Source organism: Sparassis crispa (assembly GCF_003851025.1).
Source record: "Sparassis crispa DNA, contig_000002F, whole genome shotgun sequence".
Taxonomy (NCBI): Eukaryota; Fungi; Basidiomycota; class Agaricomycetes; order Polyporales; family Sparassidaceae; genus Sparassis; species Sparassis crispa.
In genome coordinates, this window is record NW_020939749.1 from 271,436 (window position 1) to 285,833 (window position 14,398).

The 14,398-nt window shown below is 47.8% G+C and overlaps 4 protein-coding genes across 4 annotated transcripts; 3 read left to right on the forward strand and 1 right to left on the reverse strand.

Moving 5' to 3' along the window:
- Positions 1 to 857: 857 nt before the first annotated feature.
- On the reverse strand, positions 858 to 1,211 carry SCP_0300760 (hypothetical protein; the record flags this gene model as incomplete). The annotated part of the gene is made up of 1 exon (XM_027755473.1): positions 858 to 1,211. The coding sequence occupies one exon, from the start codon at positions 1,209 to 1,211 to the stop codon at positions 858 to 860; it is 354 nt and encodes a 117-aa protein (XP_027611274.1).
- A 6,083-nt stretch (positions 1,212 to 7,294) lies between these two features.
- Positions 7,295 to 8,161, forward strand: SCP_0300770 (hypothetical protein; the record flags this gene model as incomplete). The annotated part of the gene is made up of 1 exon (XM_027755474.1): positions 7,295 to 8,161. The coding sequence occupies one exon, from the start codon at positions 7,295 to 7,297 to the stop codon at positions 8,159 to 8,161; it is 867 nt and encodes a 288-aa protein (XP_027611275.1).
- A 227-nt stretch (positions 8,162 to 8,388) lies between these two features.
- SCP_0300780 (Transposon Tf2-9 polyprotein) lies at positions 8,389 to 11,985 on the forward strand (the record flags this gene model as incomplete). Its single annotated transcript, XM_027755475.1, has 1 exon — positions 8,389 to 11,985. One exon carries the CDS (start codon positions 8,389 to 8,391, stop codon positions 11,983 to 11,985), a length of 3,597 nt encoding a protein of 1,198 aa, XP_027611276.1.
- Positions 11,986 to 12,828: 843 nt separating this feature from the next.
- SCP_0300790 (hypothetical protein) lies at positions 12,829 to 13,311 on the forward strand (the record flags this gene model as incomplete). Its single annotated transcript, XM_027755476.1, has 2 exons — positions 12,829 to 13,141; positions 13,295 to 13,311. The coding sequence occupies 2 exons, from the start codon at positions 12,829 to 12,831 to the stop codon at positions 13,309 to 13,311; spliced, it is 330 nt and encodes a 109-aa protein (XP_027611277.1).
- Positions 13,312 to 14,398: the final 1,087 nt, after the last annotated feature.

Below are 14,398 nucleotides of genomic sequence, written 5' to 3' on the forward strand. Positions count from 1 at the left end.
CACCAGAAATCATGTCGGATGAGTTCAAGGGTTTTGTAAGAACTCGGGTGTCCCATGGCCGGTGTGTCATGGTACAACTTGATAATATCACGTCGGAGAGGTTGTACTGGGGGTACATATACGCGTCCTCGATATTGGACAAGCCCGTCAGTGATTTTCCAATCATCGAGGGCAGATTTCATTGGTGGTGGTCCTTTGCGCTGCAAGGCTTGAAGCGCATCGTGAACAATTTGATCTTTAATCGAATGTGCGCCTATATCTTGGTATAATTGCATTGATATCGAGTGCACAAACAATGCTTCTGAGAGAAGGATACGATCTTCGTTATCATGATCTCGGTCACCCTTTCCAAGCAACCGAGATAGGGTGTCTGACTGTATCATTTGCGTTCCTGGGACGTGCACCAACTGGAGTTCGAATTGTGATAAGAAGAGACTCCATCGTGCTTGGCGTCTGTTCAGCTTCTGGGCTGTCCGATAGTAGGTCAGGTTCTTGTGATCGCTGCATATTGTTATCGGGTGGGGAGAGCCATCAAGGTAGTGACACCACTCTTCGAGGGCCCGAACGATCCCTAATAGTTCTCTGTCATAGATTTCGTAGTTTCATTCGGCTGGGTTAAACGATTTTGACAAATAGTCGCATGGGTGGAGGTCTCCGTTGACGTCAGTTTGTCTTAATACTGCTCTTGTAGCCATGAGCGAGGCATCGGACTCGATGATAAAGGGTTTTGTCTTATCTGGCATGAGGAGCACGGGGGCTGAGACAAACTTTGCTTTGAGCATATTGAACGCTTGTTGGCAGTTGGGGGTTCATTCCCATATCGGTTTCTTTGTCGTCATCGTGAGATCAGTGAGCGGTCATACTATCTCGGAATAATGATCGATGAACTTCCTGTAGAAGTTCGCAAAACCAATGAATGCGCGGACGGCTTTCACCGTTGTTGGTTCTGACCAGTCCTGGATTCCTTTCAACTTGATCGGGTCCATTCCAATATGGTCCGGATGTATGATCATCCCAAGGTATTCTACTTTTTGGGAGTCAAACGTGCATTTCTCCGGTTTGACGAACAGATCATTTTGCTTGAGTCGTTCTAGGACTTGAAGTGTACGCTGTCGATGTTCCTCCATGTTATTCGAGAAGATGAGGATGTCGTCCATGTAGATGATCATCCATCCTTCATCGATCAGGTCCTTAAAGATTTCATTCATCATTTTCTGAAACATCGCCGGGGAGTTGCAAAGTCTGAAAAACATCACCGTTGGTTCGTATAGTCCTCGATTTGTCTTGAATGCTGCTTTCCACTGATCACCATCTTTGATTTGTACATTGTTATATCCGGATCGAAGGTCCATTTTTGTAAAATAGCGTGCTCCTTTGAGTTTGTCAAGGAGTTCTGTGATCAGAGGAAGTGGGTAGGCATTCTTGACCGTTCCTTCATTCAAGTATCGATAATCTTGGCAAGGCCTAAGGCTCTCATCCTTTTTTCCTATGAAGAAGAAAGGGGATGCCATTGGCGATATCGATGGTCGAATATAGCCTTTTCGTGTATTCTCGTCTAGGAATTCATCGAGTGCCATCTGCTCTTTAGGGAATAGGGGGTAAATCTTGCAGTCTTTTGGTACGAATTCTGGTTTTAAATCGATAGCATGGTCCCATGCCCGTGAGCTCGGGAACCGTTCTGCTGCTTTCTTTTCGAAGACGTCTTTGTACCCCATCAGGTAGGAGGGGATGAGCTCTTTAAGCTTCTTCTTCGCTCCTCCTGCCTTTTGGATTGCTTCTTGTACCAATTCTTGCGATTTTCCGCTAGCTTTATAGAGCAGTGTGTCCGTGCCGGTGTTACATAGCCAAGTGTTTTGTGCGATACTAAATTGCCCCGATCGCGTATCCCTCGTTATCTGACCTATACAGGGTCCTGAGGTGGGTTTGTTACCACCTCGAGTTGGGCATTCAGAAGTTGCTGCATCACCTTGCGGGTCAAAGATTGCCAGCATCAGTTTGCCTTGGATATATGAGATAAGCAATTTGCTGTCCTCCAATTCGATCCTGTAATCGTGAATTCCTAGTTCTGGGTCTCCTGGTTTAACTCGATTTTCCGGATGTTTTGGATTTTTATTTTCCCAGGATCGTCCATTATTATCAATCGGTCCGATATAGGGAGCGTTCGTCGCCTTTTTGACCTTTGGTTCGTTATCTCAGACTGTTTCGACAGTGGGTTTTCTCCAATCGTAATCCAGTTCACCAGTTTCCCAGTTAATCTGAGGGTTCATCGCCTGAAGCCATGGTAACCCTAGGATAACCTCATCCTTTCCTAGGTTGATAACATAGTACTGGAATACCTTTTGTTTTCTTCCAGCCCTTGTACGTTTCCATACACAGTGCGTTGCATATCCTAACTTGTTTGGAGTACCATCAGCATTGAGAATCCTAATCGGTTTTGGGAGTCTCTCCTGGTGGTACTTCATTTATTCGATGAACACTTTGTCCATAAACATTCCTCCAGCTCCTGAGTCCAATAGAGCGGAGATATCAGCACTTTCACTCGGCACACCCAAGGTAATAGGAACGTGTATCGATTTTCCCAGGAATTCACATACAATTACATTGGGGTGACGAGTTGGTAATGACGGTACTGATGCTGTTACAGCCTGTCAAATCCAAAATCCGATCCTTCTAATTTTCTGATCTAGTCGTTACGTTCTTTCTGCATCTTTCATAACTCCTGGAGTAATTCGGAGACATCACTGTCAGAAATGGTCGTTCTTTTGACCGATGTGGTGTCTTCTTCAACGTCTTCTATCTTTGAGGTTGAGGGTTCCCCTTTGGATTCCTCGACCTGTATCTCCTTGCACGTTCCAGAAGTGTTTCTGGGGTTCTTTGGCTTCCTCTTAGGACAATCACGCGAGCGATGTCCTTGTTGGTGACATTCAAAGCAGAGTCCTCCTTTGATGTGCCTGTCGCATTCTTTTTGCGACATGCGGTCGACATCCATGGCATTAGGGTCTCGTGTGTAAACAGGTCCCTTCCTCTGTTGTTGTCCCTGCTTCTGCTGCTGTCCGCTAGGACGACTGTTCTGGAATTTCGTATACATCTGCATCGACTTGGTCTGGTTGTCAATTTCAACTGCCTTCTTGTACCACCCTTCCATATCGGTGGGGAGTGGGTTGACGTTCATGATTCGCTCAAGAAGTCATCGGGATAGTCCAATTTTAAAGTAATGGAGACGTGCTGTGTATTCCGTGATTTTGGCCTTTTTCATAAGTACCAGGAATGAATTAACGTAATCCTGTACTTCTCCCATTTGACGGAGAGATTCAAGGTCTTTCATCGCCGATCCCATGGGGTAGGTCTCTTGGAATGCTTTGTTGAAGTCGATGACCCATGCGTCGAAGGTTCCATAGTCCTTCAGCTTTCCTAGGTCGTTGGTGTGGTCATCATACCACGTCTCAGCCCATGCTTCGGCGTTCCTCCTCTCATGAAGGACATCGTGAACGTGATCTTCTTCTTGTTGCTATTGTAAATTTCATCATTGATATCAACATACATCTGAACCCTTTGTAGGAATATTTTTGTTTTGCTCATATCTCCCGAGAAGGGTTCGGGTTGGGAGAGTTTGAGCTCGGTTGGCTTTGGCGTCTGCATCGTGGGAGTCGGGTTTGAAACGATGTGTCTGTGGACTGGGATTGCAGAAAAGGCTGCTGCAGGTATAAGCTGTGCGGGGATCGGTGCTGGGGCCATTGCTTCTGCTTCTGATTCTGCTTCCGATTCTGCTTCTGCTGCTGCTTCTGCTAGTGGATGTCCCGGGGTTATTTCATCAACTTCTCATTGTATTTCTGCTGGGTCGATTAGTCGGTCGATGTTTTGCCTTGCTGCAGTATATATCGCGAAGTGTTCTGCTTCGTTCAGATAGTCTCTGGTGAATTCTTCAAGAATTCTTCGGTAGGTTGCTTCGTCTGATGCAAGCCTCCAACCCGGTCTCCCTTCTCTGATAGTTGGGAGGGCTCTGAATTCTCTCAATGATGAGCCTCGGTGGATTGGATGTCCTAGGTTTTCGTCCCACCTTATCGATGAAGGTTGAGGGCACGAAAATTCTTCTAGTCCTCGAAAATCCAGTGTGTCAATGTTTTCCTAATCTTTCCGCACCCTGGGTAACTCGCCCTGCTAGGTGTTTATCGGCTAAGGTTCGTCGGGTTTCTGTAAATGTAGTTCTGCTCTAAACCTGAAAAGGTTGAGCGGTATCGGATAGTCTCGATCTTATGTTACGCTGGGGTGTACCACTTGTCCGAGGTTCATCAAGCAAGTACTAAGTCGTTTGACGACTAAGTAAATGCGAGTCAAGAATCGAGAGTCAAGAAGATCACACAAGACTAGTGATAATCCCGTTTATTGAGAGGTAAAGTAACCAGATCAAGACTGGGGTTCCAGTCGATGATCTCAGCCTTATATACTAATAGTACATGTTGAGTAATACATGCCAGTAATGGCTGAGTCAGTGAGTACCCTCGCGGTGAGGGATGAGTCAGTGAGTACCCTCACAGTGAGGGATGAGTCAGTACAGGTTCTAGACTATGGTGTCATGGTCTAGAGAGAGTCCAGATCGAGTCGAGAGATATCGAGACTCGAAGTCTCGGGTCAACGCGTAATCGTACAACGTAATCGAAAGAAAAAAGATAGGTACTCAACGTACCATTGTAACACTCACGCACTCAGTCCATTATTCTAGTCAGCATGCGCCTTCCTATGAGTTCATGGAATGACCTCAAGGTTGATTCCCCTGACATCACGGCGATTTCGGTTAAGACTAGCTCTGGTCTCATTCACGTTTTCAATGTCTACAATGACCAACAGCACCAGAACTCAATTCACCAGCTATGTCGCAGCACCCGCAGCCTAGATTTATTGACTGACGAGGGTTTTATCTTGTGGGCAGGTGACTTCAACCACCATCACCCCATGTGGGATGAGGAGTGCAATGCACATTTATTCACAGAACAAGCTTTATCTTCAGCATAACCCCTACTCGATGCAATCACTTTTTTTGACCTCGACATGCTACTGCCTCCAGCTATTCCCACTCTCCAGGCTTCTAACTCTAAAAATTTTACGCATCCAGACAATGTGTTCAGATCTAGCGGACTAGAAGACAGGCTTATCTCCTGTGACGTAGCTGCTGACCTATGCCCTCCTATGACTGACCATTTTCCAATCAGCACAATTCTTGACCTCACAGTCCACTTTAGAGAAGAAGAACACCAGCGTAACTTCCGGAACGTTGACTGGAGGGCTTTCTGAAACACCCTGCAAGCGTACCTAACACCACTAGCTGTTCCCAAGGGGGAGCTAAAGTCAGAAGCTGAGTTCAATTCCCTGCTAGCATCTGTCATGCAGGCACTGGAATCCACAGTACAGGAACATGTACCAGTATCCCGTCCGTCTCCTTACACCAAGCGCTGGTGGTCAAAAGAACTTGGCGAGACTCGAAAAAAGGTACGTCATCTCAGCAAGTGTTCTTTCAAACTTCGTTCCTCTCCACAGCATCCACTACATGCAGAGTATCGTGCAGAAAGAAACCGCTACACTGACCAGATCCGTGAAGCAAAGTGTGAACACTGGGAAGCATGGCTGGAGTCAGCTGACAGTGAGTCCGTCTGGAGTGTTAACCGTTTCACCAAGTCAGGGCCAACAGACGGGGGAAAGACTCGAGTTCCCCCTTTGAAACCGACGAACAGTACAGGGGACGCCGTAGCAGACAACCAAGGCAAGAGCCAAATACTGTATGATGCATTCTTCCCATCTGCAGGTACCCGCGCAGCAGTCCCTACAGACTGTTACAACGCTCCCCACTTGTGGCGCGTCTTTTCTTTTTCTTTTCCTTGTTCTCGTTATGTTACCAGACCACGTGATACAACATGTGACTCATTGGAGCGCAACCTCCGATTCTTTACCCAGATGTCCAGAACCCCTAGTCTAGGGTTACACCGGATCCAACTCCGGACCTTTTTCTTATCGCGCATGCAAGACGTGCATGTACGCCTCATCTTTACCTCGTTCTGATACACGACTCGTTATCCCCATTAGTACTGATTATCTCTCACGACCTTACTCAGCTTTCTCATACATATTACTTCCTCGCTGTTACCTTGCCCAGATATCGTTTCACCTTATCTAGCCAATGAACGATCTCGCATTACTGCGTAGTACTGCGGATACCTTTTGTACAAATAGACGACCTTGTCGAGCTGGATCCCCATCTCGACCTGGTTACCATTAAACCAGCTTTTCACTTGCCTTTGACTGAGATCGACCGCCAGTAGCAGACAGCTACTACGAGTCATAAGAACGAACTCTGATCGACCTTCAGTGCGAAGACATCGCCAGAAGTGTCACTTGAACGGACTTGTGTCTTAGACTAAGACCTTGTCTCGTAACGACTCGACTAGACGCTCGTGTTTCGCTGCCGCGTAACATTAGGTCGAGATCTTATTACTCTCTGTGACTTCCTAGAGTCTAACAACGAACTACCGACCGGACCGAACCTTGAAGACTGAACGATACACCCGATTCGATTGCTAAAGCACCGTTTGAGATTACTCTGTAATCGAGGTAGCTGAAGGGATAGACTGATCACTCATCTTCGGAGAGGGGTCTGTCCGAGAGACCAATAGGCCGAGGAGGCTGAGGTAATCACTCGAGCAATCAGCAAATAGGTGTATCAGTTTGAAGACAGAAGACACTCTACGGGCTTGTTAGCCGACGACGAACGAACCCACTTAGTTAAGGACGGTGTGCAGTCTACGTGTAGACGTAGGTCACACAGGAGAATTTATCCACGCTGGATTTGAACTTTATCAACCCGACTGCTCTCCCCAAGCAATACATCGATCTCCTCCCATCTCAGGCAGAGTGGGACGCACAGAGGAACGTACACGTTTTAAACGGACGACCTTTACTCATCCGACCAGATCAACACATTGATCACCCAAGTGGTGACTACGAAGCAGGCCTACCCCATAACGTTGGAGGGCTCGTACTATCACACATCGCAGACAGCGGCATACCTATCTCTTATCCAGGAGAAAGACCAGACGCCCCTTGGAACCTCCTTGTCCAAGATCCCGTACCCCAACCGATTCTTGCACCAATCATATCCGATTACATACCACCGATGGCTACAGTTACCACGGATGAAGGACGTCACCATGCTAGCCAGAAGGAACTTGGTTTTAGAAAACCCGAGATCTTCAACGGTTCAGACCGTTCGAAGCTTAGGGAATTTATAAACCAATGCAAGAACTACATGGCCGGAAATAGCCATGTCTACCAGGAGGACAATCAGAAGATCGCATTCGTGCTATCGCACATGCAAGGAGGAACAGCAGGATCATGGGCACAGAGCTTCATAGAAACAGAACTCACCAATGATGACTTCCTTTCTTATGGGAGTTGGAGAGACTTCATTGCAAGTGTGAACAAAGCATTTGGCGATGAAAATATTGAAGAAACCGCTCGTACCTTGCTGCGTAACATCAAGCAAGGAACTCGTACTGCGGACGACTACATTGCCGAATTCCGATCGCTTGAATCCAAGGCGAAACTAGAAGATGCCGGAAATATCGAGTATTTCAAGTGGGGACTTAACGACCCACTCCGACAAAGGATATATGGGATGGAAAGCATGCCCAAGACACTTGACAAGTGGTACGAATACGCCTCGCGGTTTGATAACCAATGGAGATCTGCTCAGATCTTCAAGCGAGGAGCCACTACGACGACGCGAGGAAAGGGCCGATCTGTCCATCGTCCCTACTACTCGGCTTCTGCAAAGGATCCAAACGCGATGGATGTTGACCGTGTCAATATCTCGCGCTTATCCCCAGACGAGCGACAGAAGAGAATGAAAGAAGGATTATGTTTCCTATGCGGAAAGAAGGGCCATATAGCCAACGACAGACAATTTCACCCCCAGTCTGGAAGTTTCACCCGTGCTAGAACGATACAGCCCGGGTTAGACACAGACACGATCACATGGATCAAGAAGATGCGAGAAGACCTCGCACAGAAGAAGGAGACGTCGAAGGAAGAAACCAGAGAGGAACAGATCGCCTATGTGCGAAACGTCTTCAACGACATGACTGACGAAGAACGAACCCAATTGGGTTTTTGAGACGACGGCCACTAGTAATGCATGGACCGTCGCATCTTACCGTATCTCCCCTCGTTATTTGTAACACTAGCGGAAATTCAATCACTGTGAATATTTCATTGGGAGAGAAGGAAGACGTTACAACAGAAGCCTTGATCGATTCCGGTGCAGCCGAAACGTTCATGAACATTCGTTTTGCGGAAGAAAACGATTTCATCAGATGGGAATTACCGAAACCGATTACAGTCATGAATGCAGATGGCACACCAAATCAAATGGGTACCATTACTCATTGCACCTGGAAGATGATGAAAATCGGAGGAAGGAAGACGCTTACTCGCTTCCTCTTGACCGGCATTGGCAAAGAAAACATACTTCTCGGCATGCCGTGGCTTAAACGCCTCAATCCGATGATCAACTGGGAAACCGGTGACTTTTGGTTTGGTAAAGAGGCCAAATGGCCACCGAAACCCACCGTCGAAGATGCACCAGATAAAGAAGCTTCGATTTTCAAGGAAGATGGACTCCCAGAGCTAATCACCACCGAAACTTCCCCTACCTCGTTCGGGCATTCGGAATCTATCAGAGAAATCATGACCGATAACACTGAGCGTGGCGAGTTACCCGCAGTGCAGAATGATACCGAACTAGATGACCTACCATCAGAATCCCCTATGAATCAGCTCGATGACGACGATCTAGTTATATCATATATCGCAGGAGAGCCAGTTGTTGGGATATTTGAACCCATCAGGAAGGAGTCCCCTTTGACGAATGAAGAGACTGAAACCGCAGTCTTCACCATACGAAGAGGCCCCGCCATTGGAAGAATGACACACAGTACTCGATCCCCATTATTCTGTAACGCACAGAATACGGTCTTTTACAAACCATCCGGTAAATCACAAGAATTGGCACAACAGGCACACAAGGAAGCGTCAGCTGTAGACAAACCCAAAACCGTCGAGGAGTTGGTCCCCAACTACCTCCACGATTTGAAGTCTGTTTTCGAAAAGAAAGCAGCTGAACGCTTTCCAGAAACCAGGCCTTGGGACCACGCCATTGACTTGAAACCCGATTTTATTCCACGCGACTGTAAAGTCTACCCGTTATCGCTCAAAGAACAAGGAGCGATGGATGACTTCCTGGAAGAAAATCTGCGAAAAGGATACATCCGACCGTCGAAATCTCCCATGGCTTCACCATTTTTCTTCGTGGGAAAGAAGGACGGAGCTCTACGTCCCTGTCAGGATTACCGATACCTGAACGAAGGGACAGTGAAGAACGCCTATCCTCTTCCACTCATCTCTGACCTTATGGATCAATTCAAAGGCGCATCGATCTTTACGAAAATGGATTTACGCTCCGGATATAACAATGTCAGAATCAAAGATGGTGACCAATGGAAGGGCGCATTTAAGACAAATCGCGGACTTTTCGAACCTATGGTCATGTTCTTTGGACTCTGCAACTCCCCGGCGACTTTCCAAATGATGATGAACGCACTCTTCAAGGACATGATCGATGAGGGATGGATAGTCATTTATATGGACGATATCCTCATCTTCTCAAACGATTTGGAAGAACATCACGTTCGAACCCGACGCGTACTCCAACGACTCAAAGACAACGACTTATTCCTTAAACCGGAAAAGTGTTTCTTTGACGTTAAAGAAGTTGAATTCCTAGGCATGATCATTCGAGAAAACTACATTGGCATGGACCCTATCAAACTTAAAGGAATTGCAGAATGGCCTGAACCAAGCACGGTAAAAGGTGTTCGCTCTTTCCTAGGGTTTGGAAACTTCTATCGGAAGTTTATTGCCAACTTCTCGGATATTGCCAAACCATTGACGAATCTTACGCGCACTGCCGCTGGATCCCCACCTTTTGAATGGACGACAGAATGTCAGACAGCTTTCGACACATTGAAGCAGCGATTCAGTACCGCCCCAGTACTGTTACTGCCTGACAAGGCAAAACCCTTTATTGTTGAATCTGATGCTTCCAAGTTTGCTACGGGTGCAGTTTTACGCCAAGCCGACATCAATGGAGACCTCCATCCTTGTGCCTACATTTCACAGACGTTCAATCCAGCTGAACGGAACTACGAAATCTACGACCGTGAACTCCTCGGAATCATTCGAGCCCTCACTGAATGGCGCCATTATCTTGAAGGCTCTCCCCATCCCGTCGAAGTTCGTAGTGATCACAAGAACCTCACGTACTTCCGTACAGCTCAGAAGTTAAACCGCCGACAAGCACGATGGAGTCTCAAATTATCACAATTTGATCTTCACCTCATCCATGTCCCTGGCACTCAGATGATCCAATCTGATGCGCTATCTCGTCGTAACGGACTCGACGACAGTGAAAATGACAATGAAGATCGCGTTCTTTTACCCAACGCACTATTCGTGCGATCCATTTCCCCGACACTATTCGATGAAATCAGGAATCATGCAGCAAAAGACCTCATTGTTCATGAAGCCCTCGAAGCGATTGCGCACAAAGGGCCATTCCCCATGAAATCATCGCTTTCCGACTGGGAAGTTCGCGATGGTGTCATCCTCTACAAGGGAAAGATCTACGTTCCACCCTCTGAAACTCTTCGTCGTGACCTCGTTCGACTACATCACGACTCCCCTGCCATGGGTCACCCTGGAAAGTTCAATACTCTTGAACTGTTACGTCGTGAATTCTGGTGGCCCGGCATGTATACATTTGTCTACAATTATGTTGAAGGCTGTGCCGCCTGTCAACAAATGAAACCAAATACTCATCCAACTCGTCTTCCTTTGGAACCAATTCCCGCCGACCCACACGCATTACCATTTTCCTGTTGCACCACCGATTTTATTACCGACCTCCCCGTTTCCAACGGTTTTGATTCAATTATGGTCGTAGTAGACCATGACCTTACGAAGGGGGTGATTCTTACGCCCTGCCTCAAAACGATCACAGCCGAAGGAACGGCCAAGATTTTTCATGACAAAGTATACTCGCGATTTGGATTACCCGACCGAATCATCTCGGATAGAGGACCTCAATACGCATCCAAGGTCTTCCAAGAGTTAAATCGACTACTCCAGATCAGATCATCAATGAGCACAGCTTATCACCCTCAGACGGACGGAGAAACAGAGCGAGTCAACCAGGAGCTGGAAATCTATCTTCGACTCTATTGCGGAAACAACCCTGAAACATGGGCCGACCGCCTGCCAGACCTCGAATTTTGTCATAACACAAGGGAACACTCGGCACGGAAGATGAGCCCATTCCGCATCATGATGGGATATGAGCCACGTGGACTCCCTTCGGTATTTCCGACCACGAACATTCCATCGGTTGAATCCAGGCTTGACATGTTGCAGAAGATAAGACTAGAAGCACTAGCCATGCACGAGTTAGCCCGACAACAGATGGCGGACCGAGTCAGACAAGGATCACCGAAGTTTACACTAGGACAGAAGGTCTGGCTAGACTCGAGGAACCTGAAGGTCAATTACGCCTCGCGCAAGATAGCACCAAAGCGTGAGGGGCCATTCGAAATTGTCGAAGTCATCGGACCAGTCAACTATCGTCTCAAACTCCCGAAGACCTGGCGAGTTCATTCAGTATTCCACGCTGCCCTTCTATCTCCTTATCACGAAAACGACATACATGGTCCGAATTACGTGAACCCACCACCTGATGTCGTTGATAACGAAGAAGAGTACGAAGTCGAAGCCATCCTGAATCACAAGACGTACCGAGGTCATCTGAGGTACTTAGTCAAGTGGAAGGGATATTCTTCAGCAGAAAACTCGTGGGAACCTACCCACAATTTACAGAATGCCAAGTGAATCCTCGATGCATATAAAAGGACCAGGGGAATCCAGTAGAGGAGAAGAAACCCGGAATGACTACCACAACGGTTTTCCTCATTATCTTCCTAATCGTACTCCACTGCACAACCCTCACCTTTCTTTGGATCATCCACCGAATCCTTATCAGACGACTTGTCGAACACACACTCTTCACGCGAGACAGCCCGCACGCTAACGGCTGGGGTGATCAGAACGATGCCTGGAACTGATCAGGCAGCTCTTATCTCTGTGGGAATACTCTTTATCGTCCAATGGATTTTCATCTATTTGATTATTACCCAGATCCACGACATTCTATTTCACATCACAGATAACCGCGATCCCCTTAACGACCGAAAGGTATAAAAGGGGGAGAAAACGACGTATCATCAATGCCCACTTCCGCTATAGACGACCTTGTTCACAACATACTCGCTGAAGTCGCCTCCGCAATTATGAGCATACCCGCATCGCCCACGCTTGTCAATGGAGTACCCTCTCGAGCACAGACACCCTTTATCCGCACCTCATCGCCCTCACCTTCTATCGAACTCAGTCACGCATCGAACGAACAAGAATTTGCCACACGTCTGATCTCGGCTATCCGTGTTCCTGTCGACTTCACAGATATCCTCGTCGCCTTACGAAATCGCCCGCAAGATCGACAAGCGGTGGTTTCCATGCAACGAGCATTAGAAATGGTCGAGTGGATGCAGACGGCCAGACAAGAGCTCATCGCAGCAGAAGAAAGGACGAGTAGAGCCCGGACCAGAGTCGACCAAGTCTGGTCGTTGATGCGCAGTACGGTCACTCGTACAGCACAGGAGATTTGGAGGGAGCATGGGGACGAAGACATTGGACACATCCTCGGATACACCACTGATGGAATACCCGCATCCACCCCTCGCTCGTCGCCAGAACCAATTCCCGTTCGACCTCGCCCTCCTCGTTCGCACGTACCCAGTGGACGATCTCCGTTATCCCAACCATCTTTCTCGACTGCATCCACTTCTTCGCGTCGCAGTCGTCCCTACGGGAATGGACGTACCCCCGAACAAGGATCACGAACCAACCGGCGGACATGCTACAGATGTGGAGGAGATCATTATGTCCGCGACTGCCCTCGACGACGATGAAGATCACAATATTTCTTGTGGGACAAGAAACGTTAGACGGGAGCTGATGTTACAACGCTCCCCACTTGTGGCGCGTCTTTTCTTTTTCTTTTCCTTGTTCTCGTTATGTTACCAGACCACGTGATACAACATGTGACTCATTGGAGCGCAACCTCCGATTCTTTACCCAGATGTCCAGAACCCCTAGTCTAGGGTTACACCGGATCCAACTCCGGACCTTTTTCTTATCGCGCATGCAAGACGTGCATGTACGCCTCATCTTTACCTCGTTCTGATACACGACTCGTTATCCCCATTAGTACTGATTATCTCTCACGACCTTACTCAGCTTTCTCATACATATTACTTCCTCGCTGTTACCTTGCCCAGATATCGTTTCACCTTATCTAGCCAATGAACGATCTCGCATTACTGCGTAGTACTGCGGATACCTTTTGTACAAATAGACGACCTTGTCGAGCTGGATCCCCATCTCGACCTGGTTACCATTAAACCAGCTTTTCACTTGCCTTTGACTGAGATCGACCGTCAGTAGCAGACAGCTACTACGAGTCATAAGAACGAACTCTGATCGACCTTCAGTGCGAAGACATCGCCAGAAGTGTCACTTGAACGGACTTGTGTCTTAGACTAAGACCTTGTCTCGTAACGACTCGACTAGATGCTCGTGTTTCGCTGCCGCGTAACACAGACTGCGTATACCCTCCCCCAGCATTTCTCTTCTCGCCTCCCAAGGACTCTCAGATTATAGCAGTCCTGAAGTGACTTAAGGATTTCAAGGCTCTGGGCCTGGACAAGATCCCTAACGAGGTATACAAGTGGTGCGCAGTCCTTCTCCTCCCATTTCTTGGTCCCCTTTTTCGCACTACGTTCACTCTTAAGTTCTACCTGAGCGACTGGAAACTGTCTGACACTGTAGTGCTCAGGAAACCCGGCCGCCCAGACTACACGGTTGCAAAGGCCTACCGCCCTATTGCACTACTCAACTGCATTGGTAAGATTCTCTCAGCTTGCATTTCTGAGACACTTGTACACGAGGCAGAGATTAACAACCTCCTGGCGACCGGTCACATGGGAGGCAGACCTGGTCGCACCACAACTGACTCCTTACACCTACTAATGAAGACAGTGAAAGATGCCTGGCGTCGTAAGCAGGTAGCCTCAGTCCTCTTTCTAGATGTCAAGGCAGCTTTCCCTAGCGCACTTCCAGAACGACTACTTCACAACATGCGCATGAGGGGAGTCCCCATAGCAATTGTTGAATGGATCCGGCG